The sequence below is a fragment of the Anarrhichthys ocellatus genome, unplaced genomic scaffold, assembly GCF_004355925.1.
Source record: "Anarrhichthys ocellatus isolate YVR2014 unplaced genomic scaffold, GSC_Weel_1.0 scaffold51, whole genome shotgun sequence".
In the NCBI taxonomy this organism is placed as follows: Eukaryota; Metazoa; Chordata; class Actinopteri; order Perciformes; family Anarhichadidae; genus Anarrhichthys; species Anarrhichthys ocellatus.
The window spans coordinates 302,269-319,970 of record NW_022280081.1 but is presented as its reverse complement, the minus strand read 5'-3'; the positions used below and the strand labels follow the sequence as shown (position 1 = coordinate 319,970).

Here is a 17,702-nt window from a genome sequence, read left to right as displayed (position 1 = left end):
TCCACTTGGCATTGGTCACACCTGCAGCCCATCAGGTAACTAGAGCAGCATATGTTTACCGAGCTTCGAAGCAGCAGCGACAGACAGGCTGGGGAGAAGACCAGGAGGACCTCCTGAACCACTGGAGACAAGCAGCACCGAACAGGAGTGTGGTATATTGATCACGATAATACGATATGGTGGTTCTAGATTTTGTAACGCGCATGCGCAGTAATGACAAAAAGGTATCATTGCCAAATAAAGTGAACTAACGCTGTGTCCGCCTCATCAATACACTACAAGAAGTTAATTGTTAGCAGATGTAAATTGCTCAGTGATTCTGGCGTGTATACCCAGTGCTAACCCGAATACAATTACGGAGGAATAAAACACAGTGGGGCATCAGTTCTGCTCAGTACTCTTTTCCAAAATAAAACATTTCAGCACCTCTTATTGGCTGTTCTCTTTGTCCATCACACAGTACCCGCATAAACTCTATCAAGCCTGCACATATGACAACACAAACAGATATCTTTCACAATTGAGAACACATTTCCTCATGTATGTTAACAGTAATCAAAAATACTCTTCTCTCTCTGCTCTATCCACACAGGACAGAGGAACTGCCTCGCATTGGGAATCTTTAAGTTTGACCCCCATCCCCTTTACCCCAACCTCTTTATTAAAGGACACTTTTTGTTTTGTACCTACTGCATCTGAGTCTCCTGTTTTATTCTGAATCTTGCCTCCACGTCACCTGGGTTGCCACAACATGTGTGACTATTTTCTATACTACAAATTCCACCGTCACAGTTTGGGGCCAAACAGTAGACGGGGTTTTGGAATGTGGAACAGAGCGAGACAGTGAGAGTGCTTGCATTTCTTTCGAATGAAATCATTTTATTTTTACTCAGAAAAAGCCGTGCCAGGGAGATAGAATTCGGTGAAAAAGGCAGCCCTGCTACATTGCAGCGTATGCTCCAGCTCAACAGCTGGCTGGAAACCAGGAGGCGGGCCATGGCGGCCGGCCCGCCCCCACAACACACACACTCACTGATTTCCACTACCAACACCATAGCCTTTCATATCCAGCCTTCACTGCGCAGAGAGATGACCGCTCGGTAACACTCGTTATGAAGATGGCAGTGATTCAGCTGGTCGTGGCAATAATTCTCTCACTTATTGCCACTTGTGGAAAATGTGTGCACGTGCTTTTGGGGGACCCGGTTACGTTTCCAGGGACTGAAAACTGTCTGACAGGTGAGCCGGCCAAACTTCACCGGGTCGGAGAACACAGCACCTCCCTGGTGGCTCATCGAGAGCAAGGTGTTTGGTCCCCGGCCTGGGACTACAAGGACCGGGTGAATCGGGGCGCGTCCTTTGCCTTTAACAGCACCGTTTACACCGACAAGGGACTGTATGTGTTGGGATGCGGCAGCCGCGAGGAACGCACTTACCTCTATGTGGTCATAGGCTTTGAAGCATCAGTCAACGAGGGGGAGCCGGCCAAACTCATGTGCTACATTAGCGGTCAACATGTGGACGCTATACGGTGGGAAAAGGGCCAAGAGACGCTGCTAGAGCTGAATCTGTCCTCCGGAGAAATCCAATACGCACCAGGTTTGGATGGGAAACTGTCTCTGTCACCCGATGGGAAACTAGGCGACTACTCGCTCATTCTCAATCAGGTTCTGTCGGAGGATCAAGGTGATTACTTTTGCTCTGCCCACGCAAACGGCGCGCGAGAGCAGTGGGGTGAACCCGCAGCTGTGAAGTTGAGGGTCATAAGCAAAAAACCCGATCCGATGGGTACCCGCCCGACGCGCACTGTAAGTAGACTGCACTGTCAGGAAGTGGGGGAAGAAGTATGGTACAGATGTTTTATGAGGTAAAAGTAGTACCACAGTATAGAAATACTATGTTACAAATAAAAGCCCTGCATTCAAATGTGTTATGTATAATAGTATCAACATATACTTTAAGTAAAAGCACTCATGCAGAACGACAAGAATAAAGTATGTTATTGGATTATAATGCATTACTGTACATGACTGGTGGTGTAAAGGTGGAGCAAAGTTAAACAACGTTATATACTGCTGCATATATAAATATATATATATCGTCACTTTAGAGCCTAACTCAGAAATCGCATCCACATTTCTCAGTTGAAAGCAAATATTGCCAAACCTAGTGAAATATGAATCTAAATGTGGATGTTTTATCAACATCTTATATAAGAGTCACTGAAAAAACTGTAAGCTAGTAGTACAACAGTATAAAGTCACGGAAAGAGAAAGTACTCAAGCAAAGTACAAGTACCTTAAAATGATACTTAACTACTTGAGTAAATGCAGGCCTATAAACATCAATGTTGGGCTTAAGGTTAAGCAGCAAAAACAATTATGTATCTTGTTTTTTTCCATCTCTTTCTCCCGCTTGTAGCCGACAAAGAGCGTCACTAAAGGGGAACACATGGGAACATGGGCCATTGTCGTCATAACAGCAGCTGTGGTGTTTTTAATTGGGGTCCCTCCATCCATTCTCCTTGGCTGGTACCTGAAGTCCCGCAGAGCCCCACATGGATCCGGTGTTGGACGATACACAGTGTGTGGAGCTATACGGTGACCCTCCGTGTCGCCCCCCTCAAGCCAATGAGTGCACTATGCTGTCATCCAAAGTCTAAAGACAACCAAATCTAAAGAATTATAACCTTTACATTTATTATCAAAATGTATGTGTTTCTAAAGTTACGTGAACGTTTCCTATATATTTTTAAAGCAATATTTTCAAAGACACTGTAGAGCCTCGACAAAAGCAGGTGGGATTTTTGTGTTTGTTGGGGGGGGGGTAGTTGAAGAACATTATTTTCGCCCAGGAATAAGTCAAGAACATACCAGTGGATCTTTCTGTGAGAAAAGCAAAGGGGCAGCCTAGACACGCTAAAATAATTTGCACCCCCACCCAGGTGTTGCTTCTAGGTGTTATCTTGCCCATCATACCAGGCTGACTGGAACTTTAGTGTCGGTTATAGTGCTCTCTGCTGGAGGAACATTGGGATGACATCATTTATGAATTACTCAATCAGCACTTTTCATATTAGATACTGCTGTATTTATTACTATAAAATACTGTTAGCTGTAGATGTAAAATAAGAAAGATGAAAACTGAAGACTTAAGAGAAAGCTGAATATTTATTGTGAAATTTGAACAATAAAGTAATAATAAAGCAGATTAAATAACAGTTAACAATATTACAGCATAAGAAGAAACAGGCTGGTGCAGTGAGGTCTATGGTCAGGGACAGATCTGACAGGTGGGCTGGTTTTATTGAAGCGATGTGTTTCATTCAGCAACAGAAGAGCTTTGTATTTTAATTCTTAAATGAACTGTGTTGGAGCTATTTATTTGATATTAGTCTTTTGTTATTTAATTTATAAGTAGTATTGTTTAATTATTCTAGGTGTTTGATATATTAAGATTGTTTTTTCTCTTTAATAGTAATTTGTTTAGTTATATTATTTTTTGTTGTTTGGGTAATTACTGTGGGCACTTGTGGCTATATGAGTAGACAGATAGGACCATGCACCGGGGTGGGCTTATAGTTTTTACCAGCACAGGAGAGACAGCACGACTGGAGTTTTCTTTGTTCTTTTTGTTTGTTTGCTTGGTTTGTTTGCTTTACTAAATAAATACGAAAATCGGAATCCTGCATGGACAATCTATTCTCTTCTGCCTGCATAAAATACCGACCACGTTGCATCAGTGGCGTTATTGTTTGTTTAATTTTGATTTAGTCGACAAATGGCCACTACACATGACTTTTTTATTTATTTTAGGTTCTTATGTTCATTATTCCTCCATTGAACTTTGTTGCTGCTCATCGCTGCTTTAACCTCAAATGTTGAAAAGTTAATCAAATGTGTATAACTAATTAATAGGTAAAGGATTGTGGGGTCAGTCGGGACAGGGGAACTGTTAGGGAAATGGAATTTTTAGCAAGTTAGAAAGCAAATATGCGCATGTTATTCACCATGGTCATACTCAGCCACGCCCTCTTCACTTTCAACCATCTGACTATTCCTCACATTTTATTCACAGTTTTGAAATCTACAGCATGTTAGGACATCTCTTTGTTAGTTTTCTTCTACCACACTGTTTTTATGCCGAATAAAAACAACAACATACTGATGGATATTCTGGCCCATCAGTTGATGCTAGTGTTAGCTGTCTGAGTTTTTGTTGGAGGCTATCAAAGGAGTCCAAAGTGTGTCTGTTCTCACTGGGACAGTTGGGACAGTATTGTTCCTAGAAATCAACAAAAAGCAGACAAAAAACAGACAAAGTATTTTCCTAATTGAATAAGACCCACTGAGAAATCACTGAGTGGCAGCCAGTCAGAAACCCCTTTCCCCCCCAAATACCACATTTCAGTTATTTAATAAAATATAACAGTTTTACAAATGTTTTCTTTTTCACAAAGTAATGTGTGAACAAGTGACATTGTAAATATATAAAGTGTTCAAATTTAGACTGCAATTTTTTATTTTGTTCTACTTGGAACAAGGGGTCCCAACCGACCCTACGTACTGTCACAACTGTCCCGTAGAGCCAGAATTTGGGGGTAAAGGCACTCCTTGTTCATTTGACTAAAAAACTTTTGCGTTTCACTTTCGGGTTCGGCTCTAAAAAATCTTTGTGGATTGTTAGTAGACACCTGGACCTGGAGGGATCAAAATATTGTATTACTGTTTGTTGGAGCCATAATGTAGTTTTGTTGTTTTCTTATGTCTTTGAGGGAAACATGGGGTGTGTACACATGCAGTCCTGACATTGAACAGTGGATGGCACCTTAACCTAAATGTGCATATATGCAAGTGCCTGGTAATGAGGATCTGGTGTGTGTGTGGACGGGAAGCTAACAGTTTTTGACCGTGTCAAGGTATCGTGTCCATGTAAAGTATCCTGTATTGTGGTACGGTGTCAATATGTATTTAAATAAAAGGATCAACAGATCTAAAGAAAGACAGCGCAGTGGACATTAAATGTTTGTGGAACACGCGTCCGAACAAGTTCTCCCGTTCGCCCTCCAGTGGCTTTAAAACAGATATTTGTTAAAGTCACTACACTGTTCATGTAAATGAGTAATGGAATGTAATTTGGTGTTGATGTACTGCTCTGCAGAATGCTCTAAATTAGCCGCTAAGTGTGTCAGCACACAGACACAGACACAACACACGATCTGGCTGAGCTTCAACAAAACTGAGGGGAGCCACACAAGGCAGATATACTCCAAGCTAAATTCCCAAGTGCCCTATCTCTGCAGAGTGGGTGCAAAGAGATGCCTGGCAGGCTGCCAAGAGTCAGGCCCGAAATCTAGGGTTGATCCACAAGCTGACAATGGAGCTTTAGAGAGGGACATGGGCAATCCAGCCCCTCGGGCGATAAACGAACCCCTGGAGAACCCTCTGAAGAAAGACGGAAAGCAGACCAAAATCATCTGGCTGCGGGACGATCTTAAGATCTATTTTTATGTTGACAGCATTAGGAATGCTTGTTTTACTTAGCAGCAAAGTTCAGAGAGATTTATGGAGTGAAGACGAGGGCTTCAGCTGCCATCTCTCTAGGCAGAGAGGCATTGGCTCACGTATCCAGGTAAAGGTTTTGGCTTGACAAGAGGCTGTCGGAGAGCTAATTGAGTTGCCGGAAAAAGTTCAGCCTGGCAGACCTGAGACCAGTTTCTCAGGTCAAACACTGATGTCAGAGAGTCATATCCTGAGGCAGGAGGTGCAGGAGGGCCACTTTCAAACTCAAGAGCTCCTCTCTAACCAGTATCCGTCTCTACTGAACAGCAGCATGTCATTTTAGAACATACGCCTCTATTACAGCTATCATGGTGTTATAAATGGACACCGTCTAGGTGGAAAAAAATACTGTAAATGAACAGGATTATACTGCGTGGTCATTGTTTTTTTTCTCCTCATTGTCAGTTAAATGTTCCAGAATGGTAGCAAGTATAGCGTGTGTAAATTGAGATTAATTTACTCCAGAGAGAAAAAATTGTGAATAAACTGATGACATTTAAGATGTATGGTCTATAAATACATATAATAATTTGTAAACATGTTGGTAAATCTGTACTGTACAGGCCACATAAACATCAAAACAGACAACTTTTTAAAGTGTTTTTTTTGAAAGTTGAAATTATATTAACAAAAACATTTAATCAGTGATGAGAAGTGTTGCTGATTAATAAGTGTTAAGATTCATAGTTTTGTTCCAGCTCCAGTCCCTTACCATAAACCGTGAACACTGTACAAGTATGAAAAAGAAACATGAATTATATATGCTGTTGTAATTGATGTCCCTTCCATGCTTATATCTACACAGGTATTCATGATGTAGCCAACATGATTATGTATTACTCAGATATCAGATATAGTTTTATTAACAAGGTTTGCACATACAAGGATTTTGTCTTGCCTATTTTGTATATATATGATAAATAGAGTGCAAAGTCAAAAGACACAATATAAAATAGAACAAATTGCAATAGAAGGTGTAAAGAATATATGTAGAATTATTTTAATATTTAATATTTATATAACTATAAAACTATTTAATAAATATTGTTGTCTAAAAAAGTTGGAAGTCTACTTGAAACAGAGAAGGCTAGTTCACGCTATTTCACTGTGGTATTGCTACTTTTACTTAAAAGTAAAGGACCAACGCTACTTTGTGACAGATATTTTCCCATCGGGCTGTGCGGTATCTTGACGTCAGGTCACCTGATCACTGCTGCACCAGCACCAAGGAGAAAGATGTCGCTGACAGACTGGAGAAGGATGGAGGCTGTATTATCCGCGGCGTTTGCCCTCTGCTTACTTGCCGCAACCGGTAAGAACGATAGATAATTATGATTCAATTTTGTATGGACATTGCTTTCCTACATAAACATATCATAAAAGCGTCACGTATCCACAGTGTTTGCGAATGACAACCTAGCTTGGAACATCGTTAGCATCGCCGTTTAACGTTAGCTTCCTGATCAACCTTATGCCAGGTAACGTAACGTTATACGACGGTCTTGCGTAAATGAATGGGAATGTGTGAAACAGCATTACTGTACTTGTAGTGTTGGATCTTTTGATCGGATTGAGCTTCCAACAAGCGGGTAAAAATGAGCACCATAATGTTAGCTCGATGCTAACACTTAACGCATTTGCAAATTGTAAACGCTAGCAGTGCGGATGAAAATGTGTGTTGTTTATCATGTTGGAAAGGCTCACACATTGTTCGTGGTCATAATAAATTCAAGGAAAATGTCCATTTATTTGCTCCTTGTTGGTTACTAATCCACACAAGACTCTGTGCTGTCATGTGACAGGCTGTAAACTGGCACTTCCTCTTTAACATTCACCATCAGCTCTCTGTCACGAGTTTATGCCTCCATCAACGGCGCTGTGATGTTAGTGGGTTATCCTTACTCTGTCACGTGAAGTCCAGTCAGGCTGTGGAGGAAAAGCTGTGATTTGCTGTAATAATCAACGGACGTGTCAGTGAGAGTTCATTGTGACACTGCACTGACTGAAGGGACATGCTTCTCATTGAAGAGGGCCTCACTGTTACTGCACAACAGCTGATGAGGAAGGGAAGAGGGTCAATGACATGACATGCATTTGTTTGTGTCCGAGTCCATTATTTTCTTTGAAAATATTTTAATGTGTAAAACGTTAAACAATAAAACTTATTTCATTTGAATACATTCCAATAATATATATATTATTTTATGTTTTGGCATCTCAACCCCCCAAAAATAAATGGATTAAGAAAACTACTAAAATGGTATTTTAATGTTACAGCAGCAAAGGGGATAGAGCAATAACAAGAAGCATCAGTATAGAAATAAGATGATAAATAATTAAACTGTAAAAACATTAGAATTGACAGTATTGCCTGTACGAAATATTTATTTTGCCCAAGTGAATTGTCAGTGTTTGTATATGCTCTACTGGGAGCAGTGATGATTGTTACACACATATTGTACCAGGATCATTATGGTTGGAATCTCAAATTCAACAAATCCCAATAGTTTTAAAGCTATTGACATAATGATAAAAACAAAACTTTCATCCAGCAATGAGTATGCTCTCAAATGTCAGGGTGGCACAACTGTTAGCATAGCATAGGAGTGTGTCAGTGGGGGTCCTGGGCTTTTTGCTTAGTTTAATGATAGTCAGAATTCTGGCAAAATAATAGATATTGACAAAGGTATGGTTCCTCTTTCAGTTGTTCATCATTTCCTACATAATACATATTCAATAGTTCACTCCAGGGTTGGAAATTAGCAGCAGCCACCAGCCAAATGTAAAGTATGCAAGTGGCTGCTAGATTTGCTTCAGTCACCAGCCAATTAATAAAACAATCTATTGAGTGTCTGGTAGATTTTGTAATCCACCAGACTCAGTGGCAGGTGGGCAAAATAGTTTATTTCCATTACTGGTTCCCTGTATAGTGAGGAGGAAAAGGAGATTTCTGACTGTGATGGCTCATTATCGTATTGCACCACCGCTGTGAAACGATAATATTCACATCTATCAGTGGCAAAGCATTGCAGGTGGGATTGTAATCCAAAAGTTATGGACACAACTTATTCATTCCTTTTGTGAGAATTTTTGAGGGAACCATATTGCATGAATTTCACACGAAGAAATTGTTGAGTTGAACATAAGCTTAAAGCATGTTGAATTCATAAGCGTGAGAAATGTTTTCCTCTTGGAAGTATTCGTACTGCTACTAAATTCTTAATTTGCCACATGTTGTAGTGGGATTGACAGTCCTCTTATTTTTCTCACAGGTGTACATGGAGACAGGTTAACAATTCTGCAGTCTCCAGAGTTTGTGTCCTTTCAGAAAGGAGACTGGCCTGTCTCCGGAGAGAAGATCCCTGACTTGGTGGCTTTAACCATGGGCTTCTCTGTTCAAGAGGTGACTTTTTATTTATTGAATGCTCCACGAGTCGTCTTTGTTGTTTGTGTAGAGTCTATAATAGATATATTTTTTAAATTAATCAAATGACAAAATTCCGAAACCTAATAAGAAGTATCGCCCACATCTGCAGCCCCCATTGGATCTATGGAGCTGTATAATGTCTTTCAGCTTGTTGGTAGCTGTCTGACCTGCAACATCTTTTCCATCACTGCTTTATTATTATTGTTTTCCAGCTAAAAGAGACTTAATGGTGGACTTATATTTGTCAGGTGGCCCAGAAACACCACTCCAAATGATTGATAATATTTTTTTCGAAAACAGAAATAAGCAACTGTATGCCAAAGTTCATCATATCAACTTAAAAACGTGATGATATCAAGGTGTGTGAGCATCTGATTACGCCGGCCTTCACAATGTGTGTTCATTCGTACAGGATCTGTCGTGGCCAGGCCTTCAGGCTGGCCCGCTGTTCCAGCGCCCCCGCGCCAACGTACTGGTGGTGGTGAGAGGAGTGGAGGATAGCCTGGCCCTGCCTCAGAGTGTGGCCTCCTATCCCTTGGAGAATGTGAGTCAGACCGGACTGTGGAATCGGGATTATGTTTTGTGCAACATTACTAAAGTATGCAATGAAATTAGGCTCAGTCAGTCAGTGGGTCTTGTTCTTCTTCCCTGCAGCCGGTACCCTTCACCTTGGATAGTGTCGCAGAGACGGTACACTCTCTGTTTGCTGAGGACACGCCTGTAGTGCTGCAGTTGGCCCCCAGTGAGGAGGTAATGAAAATATACTGAGACCGAGCAAAGCACACTCCCCATTTGTGCCATCACGCTTTTTAAGATACATCTGTTTGTTGTCTCTCTCAGAGGTTGTATATGCTGGGAAAGGCCAACGCTGTGTTTGAGGACCTACCTGTCACCCTGCAGCAGATCCGTGCTCGTCTGTCCCAGGATGGCTCTGTGCTGGCCTCTCTGCCGCTCAACTCCCTCAGCAGAAATGCAGAGGTCGGTTTTTCAAACGGCAACATTGTGTCCACGCTTAGCCTCACTCCAAACACAACCACCATTCTTTTGCATGTGCGTTTTAAAGACAAACGTGTGACAGCCAGCATGACGTGATGGCTGATTTTGACTGAAAGATCACCATCACCTCCAAAAGAGGGTGTATAAAATGCATATTCTCATACAGTTGGCTCACGGTATTCTCCGTATGTTGCTGAGATACTTAACATAAAACATAGCACCCTCATACCTTCATTTCTGGAGAGCGCTGCAAATAACGTGAACAGATTTACCTGATTGAGATTGTTTTCGTCAACAAGAGTCCTTGAAGTGTATCAAGAGGTCCACTGGGAGTCCGTTCTGCATTTCTTATCTTTTAACTGTTTCTGCTCTCCAGGCTGATTTGCTGTTCCTGTCTGAGGTCCAGGTACTGCATGACATCACAGCTCTGGTAAGTCGTCGGGGTTGGCTGAAATCAGGCTGGAAATGAGGATAGTTCTTGCGTTGTGGATCAGGTGTCTCTGTCATCTTCCCCTCTTGTAGCTGCAGAGACACAGACATTTGGCGAAGGACCACTCACCTGACCTGTACTCTTTGGAGTTGTCTGGTCTGGAGGAGCTCAGCAGGCTCTATGGCCAGGACTCCCCCCAGTACCGCGATGCCACTGCCATTCTGGCCTCTGTCCTGCAGAAAGTAAGGAGAAGGTCTCAACGGGCCTCATTTACAGAACCTCCTCAGTTTTTAGTTTAACGTCTCTACATAATCATACTTGTGTCTTTTTCACTGTAGTTTGGAGACGATGTGTATGATCTCTATGGCAACAGCGCTGTGGTGGAGGTTGTCACAGTCAAGACCTTTGAAGCTCCTTTGACCAGGAAGTCCCGCTCCATCCTGGAATCCAAACAGATTGTAAGTGTTGTTAACTGACTAACGTATATATTCCAAACAGAAGTTTAAGGACAACAGAAAATGATTCACCCATTCAGGCATCAATGATGGTTTGTATAGCATTATAAAATAGTTCGCAGAATATTAGAAACACCTCTCGCAGTGCAATCAATTTCAACATCACTACAAATTACCGCCTGCAGAACGAAGTTGAATCGACACCTCCGTAAAAAAAGATTTAAAAACCCTGAACATTATAACCGTTGTTCAATGTTTTTGCAGGGCTGTTGTATAAGAATACATTCGATTTAGTTAGGTGTACCGAATAAACTGGCAACTTAACGTATGTTTGGCACATGTCGGTATTGTTCCATGGTACGCTTGCTTTTTTCCCCCCCTTGCCTCTGTACGTAATCATAAGTAGTGTCTAATATGATGAGGGCTGCTGTATGGGTGTCCTCTTTTCTCCCCATTAAAGTTTTTTTTGGGGGAGTTTTTCCTGTTCTGATGTGAGGGTCCTGGGACAAGAAGATGTCAAATGTGTACATATTGTAAAGCCCTCTGAGGCAAATTTGTGATTTTGGGCTGTACAAAAATGAATTGATATTGAAATTGAATTGTATGACACTCTGATAAGATGAAGTCCCTCAGAAGGCCATTGTGTGCCATATTATATGATTCATGGACAGTAGTTGGTGTGTCATACGGCGTCATATGATGGTTTCCTTTGGTGAAATGTGATGGCAGGATGGTTTTGTGGTCTGCAGGCCGAGGTTTACAAAGTCCTGGCAGCACGTGGAGGTGTGAAACCGTCTCTGCTGCCGTAGCGCCTCCTCAGAAATGTAACTGCACATCTGGTCTACCACCAGCCTTAGTGATCTTCTCGTTTTCAGTATCGCACACCTAGCAAAGGCATCTTCCTCCGCAAACTGTCTGCTCACCTGATTGCCGCTCGTTATCACAGTGAAGGAACATAAACATCGAGAGACCTTTTTCAGTCATACACTGTCAACAACCCTGTAACCTAAATATCCACGGCTGCTGTTCTACACTATAATTTAACAGTTTTTAATGCACAATTTCCTTTTTAACGTGTACGTATCATCTGTCACTGTCAATATAAATCCTACACACCGTGTATACAGTCTATAGTCATCTTTACATGTACGTACATAATCATCCAGTCCATGTATATCCATTAAGTATCTATTTCATTGCACTGTTTGTTTTGTTTACACCTTACAGAACACTAGTAGTGTATATAGATGATCTATGACATATTGTCTGTCCAGCTTTGTTTTCCTTGTCTTCTATTTCTGTGAAAGTACATTGTGAGAGACGCTACAAAAAGTCGAAGAGTCAAATTTTTTCTAATCAGACATTTTGCCATCATGTCATAGCGGTAAAAGCACAGGTGTAAATCTTGGCGTATCATTTCGGTGAGCTGGTTTCACGGCCCTGGTATTGCACATGTTGGCTCACTGTCATGGCTGACTGGGGACACTTGAAGTAACTGAGCCATCGTTAACGGAATTCATTTCACTTGTGCTTTTCCTGCGATGCCAAGTCCAAAGGATCTGCTACACTCCAGTAGTCTCCTGCTCTTAGGGATATGTGATTTAAAGTACAATATGGCCCGATCTGATGTTGTGGCGGCACTTTCAACGGGTGAAATCGGACACCGAACTAAAAATCAGAACCTACGCCGGTAGTGTTTATGGTGGGACTGTCGGTAACCCCTGGTGTGAAGTAAAACCCAGGTCCAGTCCCATGCCTCTCTGTTTTTATGACTTAGCTCTGGAACCAAAGAATGCTCTGATCAGTCACTCTAGAAACAAGGGGGAATGGGGGTGAGTCCTAGTAGTCTTGTTAATGGATCTTATTAGATGTTACACTCACATCCTGATGTCGGATTCTTTTTTTTTTTTTTTTTTTTTGCAGAGTAACCCCGGCAGCCCTTACAACCTGGCCTACAAGTACAACTTCCAGTATGCCGTGATCTTCAACATTGTGCTGTGGCTGATGATCGCTCTGGCTCTCGCCGTCATCGTCGTCGCCTACAACCTGTGGAACATGGACCCGGGGTACGACAGCATCATCTACAGGATGACAAACCAGAAGATGAGGGTGGACTAAGTCCTGACCGTCAGCACTCCGGTTGTCCCCTTAGATCCCTCTAGTGAATGTTTGTGTTTTGTGTGAGGTCTCGTTTAGTGGAGAACAAACTGTGACAGCTTGATGGGAGGAAGGGGCGTAATACTGAGTCGCCTTTTTGTTGATAACGGGGGGGAATCAACATTACAGGAGTGGTTGTTAAATTTTCTTCCATAGAGCGGTTTGATACCCTTCTCCACTGATATATACACTGAATTCATTCAGACTTCCTCCCTTCAACCTCAGCTCACATCATTCCTTAAGACTTAAACTCCTCACTAACTATGTTTCATTTGTTTCCCTAGTGATTGCAACTGTATTTTTATTGTAAAAAATATATTGTAATATGAAAGGGTGAGTTTGGTTCCTGTGTGGAATTGTTGTGCTTGTCTTGCTGTGTGACATGTTATAAGTTAAATAAAATCTGTGTATATATTGAATATACAAATGCAACTGTATGAGAAACTGCTGTGCTCTTATTGTGAAAAAGATTTGGGCAGTGTTTAGTCCAGATAGACTGGAGGTTTTCCCCCTGCTTCCATTCCAAATGCTAAATACATATTGGATGACATGAATAGTTGATCATTATGTTGTTGGGATTGGACAAGGATAAATGAAGCTCTGTAAATCGCAATAAAATGCCTGACAATAAATTATTCCATGGATCACCCTGATTTAAAGGAGCAGTGTTTCATTTCATTTCATTAATTGGAGCATGTGCTTAATTTAGGGAAGAATCAAAGTTGTAATGTTTCAAATTAACTTCAATCTTTTTACTAACCTTTTTGGCTAGTAAACCTTTACAAGTGTAGTAAATGTCATGTTTTAGTTTATTAATTGTCAGCAGTTAAACCTAAGTTTGCCCTTTCTAAACTTAAATGCTTTAATCTAAATAACTGTTTTAATGATCCAATATTTCCCGTTGTTTCTTCTCATCTCACCCACTTATCTTTATACGGCTCCTCAGATTTCTCTTGTGACCCTTTGGGGGGCTCCGACCCCTCGGCTGGGAACTATTGGACTAAACTACCAAACTATACGGTTGTAATTAAAACTAGCTCCACCTCAACCCGCTACAGTAAAATACCACAGTAGCTGATGTCATGTATAGGAAATACATCATGAGGGATAACTGTTGTGCAGAACAAGTATTTTTACTTTAGGTACTCTTTGTTGATAATACTTCTGTACTTTTACTGGAGTAGCATTTTAGTTGTAGGAATTTACTTGAAATGGAGTATTATTTTATTGCGGTACTTGTAGTTTTACTTAAAGAGTCAGTTCAAAAATACTTCTCCCAGCACTGCACTCAGAAAACACAAAGCTATGAAATGTTTTTTTTAGATGCTGTCTCGTATATTAACTTTCAGACATACCTGTATAATAGTGTTTCCAAGAATTTTATTTTACTTCTAAAATTCATCTAGAATCGGTTCAGTTTCTAAACAGAATGATTCTGCACAGTCCGACTCATTTCGATCTTTCTTTCTATTTATGTATATCTCGTGGCCATTACGTCATGCTATACTGTATAACAGCTCAGCCAATCAGAGTACAGTTGAGAGCTTTAAGTCCCGCCCCTGGTATTATGCTTTTGTAACAGTTCGAGATGGTATATAACCGGAAACATAGAGTGACCGGAAAAAGCACAGAGCAGCATTTCACTGCGACTGACGAGGTTTTCTCACCGAAAGATTGAAACAGGAAACAACCATGGTCTGACTGATAATAAAAGGTAGGTAGTGTACTGTGGTAGTTCATCGTTTTTGAGTTGACCACGCCCACACCGAGGAGAGACACTGGTGTTCATTTATTCTAAGGGTGAGCGTTAGCCTGTACTATGTGTAACGTTACTATCTATCGTCATCATGTAATGCTACTTTATATGCCTACTTCTACACTACTACATTCAGAGGGAAATATTTCAATTACTTTGTATATTTAGATAATGAATATCCAACTAAATATGACCAATAAAGTATGTGTGATATTATCAATTAAATTAGCAGTATATAAATTAATTCATATTACCTTGCCTACCTATCCCCTTTACCAGCTGCAACATTAAAGTAATTATCATTGTTAATTGTTAGTAATTGTAATAAAATTGGCCATTCTGCCTAATGAGTATTTTCTACATATATTTTGATGCTAATATTCTTGTGCTTTTACTGAACTCATTTTGAATGCGTGACTTTGTGTATTTCTACATGTGGTATTTCTTATTTTACTTAAGTATATGTGCTGAGTACTTCTTCCACATATGAATAAACAGTAGTACATAAGATAGTTCATTTGAAAAGGTATTACTGATGTCAGACTTATGTACTATTTATCTACTTATTTAAAGTGTATATTTTATGTGTGTATTTTTTTGCTTCACATCCCAGCTAGCATCTACGTGGTCCGGAGGATCCGGGCTTCCATCGCTGCTGGAGAGCAACTGGAGAAGCCCATCATCACACCATGTAGTGCTATTGGTAAGACAATGACAACAACCACTACTGCGACTTCTGCAAAGAAACAGGAGGAATAACTGCACAATTAAATGTATTCATGAATTAACTCTTTGTTCTTAAGTTGTCTTACCATTATGTCATGAAGCGAAGAAGACTTGATCACTGTCTTTTCAACTGCAATTTAGCTGGATCTGGTGCAATAACATTTATTCTAGTGCCATAATTACATTTAAACTAGTGCAATAATTACACTTATTCTAGTTCAATAATTACATTTATGCTAGTGCAATGATTATATTTATTCAAGTGCAATAATTATTCTTATTTGAGTGCAATAATTACATTCATGCTAGTGCATTATATATATTTATTCTTGAGCAAAATTATATTTTTTTATTACTTTGACTTATTATTTTAGCACCTGTGGTGTTGGCTGTGGATGTTTTCTTGCTGAAGTTGTTAGTTAATCACACTGATTAGCAGTAGAGCTTCGTTGTATTCTGTACAATGACAATGAAGGCTTTCTATTTGAAGCCATGAGATTAGGGGTATTAGAGGAGTGTTATTCTTGACATGTCACTGACTCACATGGGTTACTCTTTGTACTTAGCTGAAATGAGAGCGGGGCATGGGTCGAGTGGAAGCTCCCCAGCGGCTGCACTGATCCCAGGACCTGAAGAAGGTGACGGTGGAGCGGCAGGCTCGGGGACGTCCTCAGAGACAGCTGTGCAGAAATGTGGCTCCTGACGTTAAAGACCACGCTGGACACTGGGACACTGGTCACTGCAATGGAAAAATATAATTTTTCATCTTTGTGTATTTGTTTTAGTTGACAATAATACTTATCCAGGAACATTCCAACTACATACAGAATAATTTAGATGCAATGGTCAACATTAATTTGTCAAAACTAAAATAGTGCAAACAAACCCTTGTGGACTGAAATACAAAGACCATTATTTTATTGCTTTCCAGTGTCCCTGCTGTCCTCAGGGGCCAATGTCCAGCTCTTAATGACACACATTCATGTCTTTGTCACAGCTGACATTTTGACTTACCATAGGAAAAAAACAACTAACGATAAGGAGGACTCTTTGGCTTTTGATGAACTACACACAATACGACAGGCACCTGAATGTAATGGAGACATCGATGTTATTAAATGTATGTGGGTAGTCAACATGTTCTCTGTGAGAAAGGCCTGTGTTTATGTACTGCAGTGTTTGAAGGCCGGATCTCTCCAACCTCTCTCCAGGGGCTGAGCACGCCTGATGTTTCTGCTGCTGTATCAATAAATACATAATAATGATGTTTGTACACATTCATATGGAAATTATTATAAGGCTGAGTGTAATGCCCAATAATTGAAATGTTTTTTTCATGACATTTTGACTTGTCATAGTAGGAAAGGCTCAGGTTTAAAAAGAAACATGAATAATGACAACAGCAGGGAACACCTGAAAGGGTTCAGCCATCATTAATAGTACTAACTACACCTGTGCTATTCCTGGTATAACATGTCAAACTATCTCTTGTATAAAAGGTCTTCGTAGTTACCATAAAAAGCACAAAAGAAAATGATCTAAAGGGGCGAATGCAGATAACAATATGCACTTTTGTCTGAGATTTAAACTACATTTGTGCAAAAACAGGTCAGGGTGTTCAGACAAACCTATTTAATAACAATAGTCCTTCTTAAGATGGACTTTGCAGCTGTACGGACCCTACTGGAATGCAATACTGGTTTTGTTTACGGTCAGACAGGGAAAGTCAAAAGTGGGGAACACATCGTTATTGACACCTAGGCCTGTGCTACAAGGTGGTAAAAACAGCTGCTGACTGCACAACCTCTAATTGTACATTCAACCAATGAACATTTATGTATTTTGGTATGTTGATTTAATAGCACGAGGTACATATCTTACTTAACTCCAAAGCTGTACTATTCTCTTCCCCCATGATAGCAACATAATTATTGCCAGAACAATATAGCCTGTTCCCATACCGGTCTACAGCCTCACAGCAGTGCTCTGAACTAATTCCTTATGTTGGCTTGGTGTCATGCTGATGTTTAGTGGCTAATATTAACAAGTTCACTGTCGCATGCTTTATGGTCTATTTGACTCTGAATGGACCATAATGTACTCAATGAACATCATGCTGTATTGAAGAAGACTTGAAACTAGAGATTGAGACCATAAACTCATGTTTACAATGTTTACTGAGGTAATAAATCAA

At 40.5% G+C, this 17,702-nt stretch overlaps 2 protein-coding genes and 1 long non-coding RNA gene across 3 annotated transcripts; all 3 read left to right on the top strand.

Moving 5' to 3' along the window:
* Positions 1 to 1,118: 1,118 nt before the first annotated feature.
* LOC116395883 (uncharacterized) lies at positions 1,119 to 2,845 on the top strand. Its single transcript, XM_031870087.1, has 2 exons — positions 1,119 to 1,808; positions 2,422 to 2,845. Exons 1-2 carry the CDS (start codon positions 1,119 to 1,121, stop codon positions 2,602 to 2,604), a joined length of 873 nt encoding a protein of 290 aa, XP_031725947.1. The 3' UTR covers positions 2,605 to 2,845.
* Positions 2,846 to 6,758: 3,913 nt separating this feature from the next.
* atp6ap2 (ATPase H+ transporting accessory protein 2) lies at positions 6,759 to 13,679 on the top strand. Its single transcript, XM_031870212.1, has 9 exons — positions 6,759 to 6,873; positions 8,834 to 8,964; positions 9,401 to 9,532; positions 9,643 to 9,738; positions 9,829 to 9,966; positions 10,361 to 10,414; positions 10,507 to 10,656; positions 10,753 to 10,872; positions 12,793 to 13,679. The coding sequence occupies exons 1-9, from the start codon at positions 6,798 to 6,800 to the stop codon at positions 12,985 to 12,987; spliced, it is 1,092 nt and encodes a 363-aa protein (XP_031726072.1). The 5' UTR covers positions 6,759 to 6,797; the 3' UTR covers positions 12,988 to 13,679.
* Positions 13,680 to 14,638: 959 nt separating this feature from the next.
* LOC116395949 (uncharacterized) lies at positions 14,639 to 17,522 on the top strand. The gene is made up of 3 exons (XR_004213563.1): positions 14,639 to 14,740; positions 15,396 to 15,485; positions 16,075 to 17,522. It is a non-coding gene; the product is annotated as an uncharacterized LOC116395949 (long non-coding RNA).
* Positions 17,523 to 17,702: the final 180 nt, after the last annotated feature.

Bases quoted from the DNA above. Each gene is read 5' to 3' on its own strand.
- atp6ap2 (XM_031870212.1), top strand. From the start codon at position 6,798: ATGTCGCTGACAGACTGGAGAAGGATGGAGGCTGTATTATCCGCGGCG. The intron at 9,533-9,642 runs GTGAGTCAGACC...TCTTCCCTGCAG, and splicing joins CCTCCTATCCCTTGGAGAAT to CCGGTACCCTTCACCTTGGA. The intron at 9,739-9,828 runs GTAATGAAAATA...TGTCTCTCTCAG, and splicing joins AGTTGGCCCCCAGTGAGGAG to AGGTTGTATATGCTGGGAAA.
- LOC116395883 (XM_031870087.1), top strand. From the start codon at position 1,119: ATGGCAGTGATTCAGCTGGTCGTGGCAATAATTCTCTCACTTATTGCC. The intron at 1,809-2,421 runs GTAAGTAGACTG...TCCCGCTTGTAG, and splicing joins GTACCCGCCCGACGCGCACT to CCGACAAAGAGCGTCACTAA.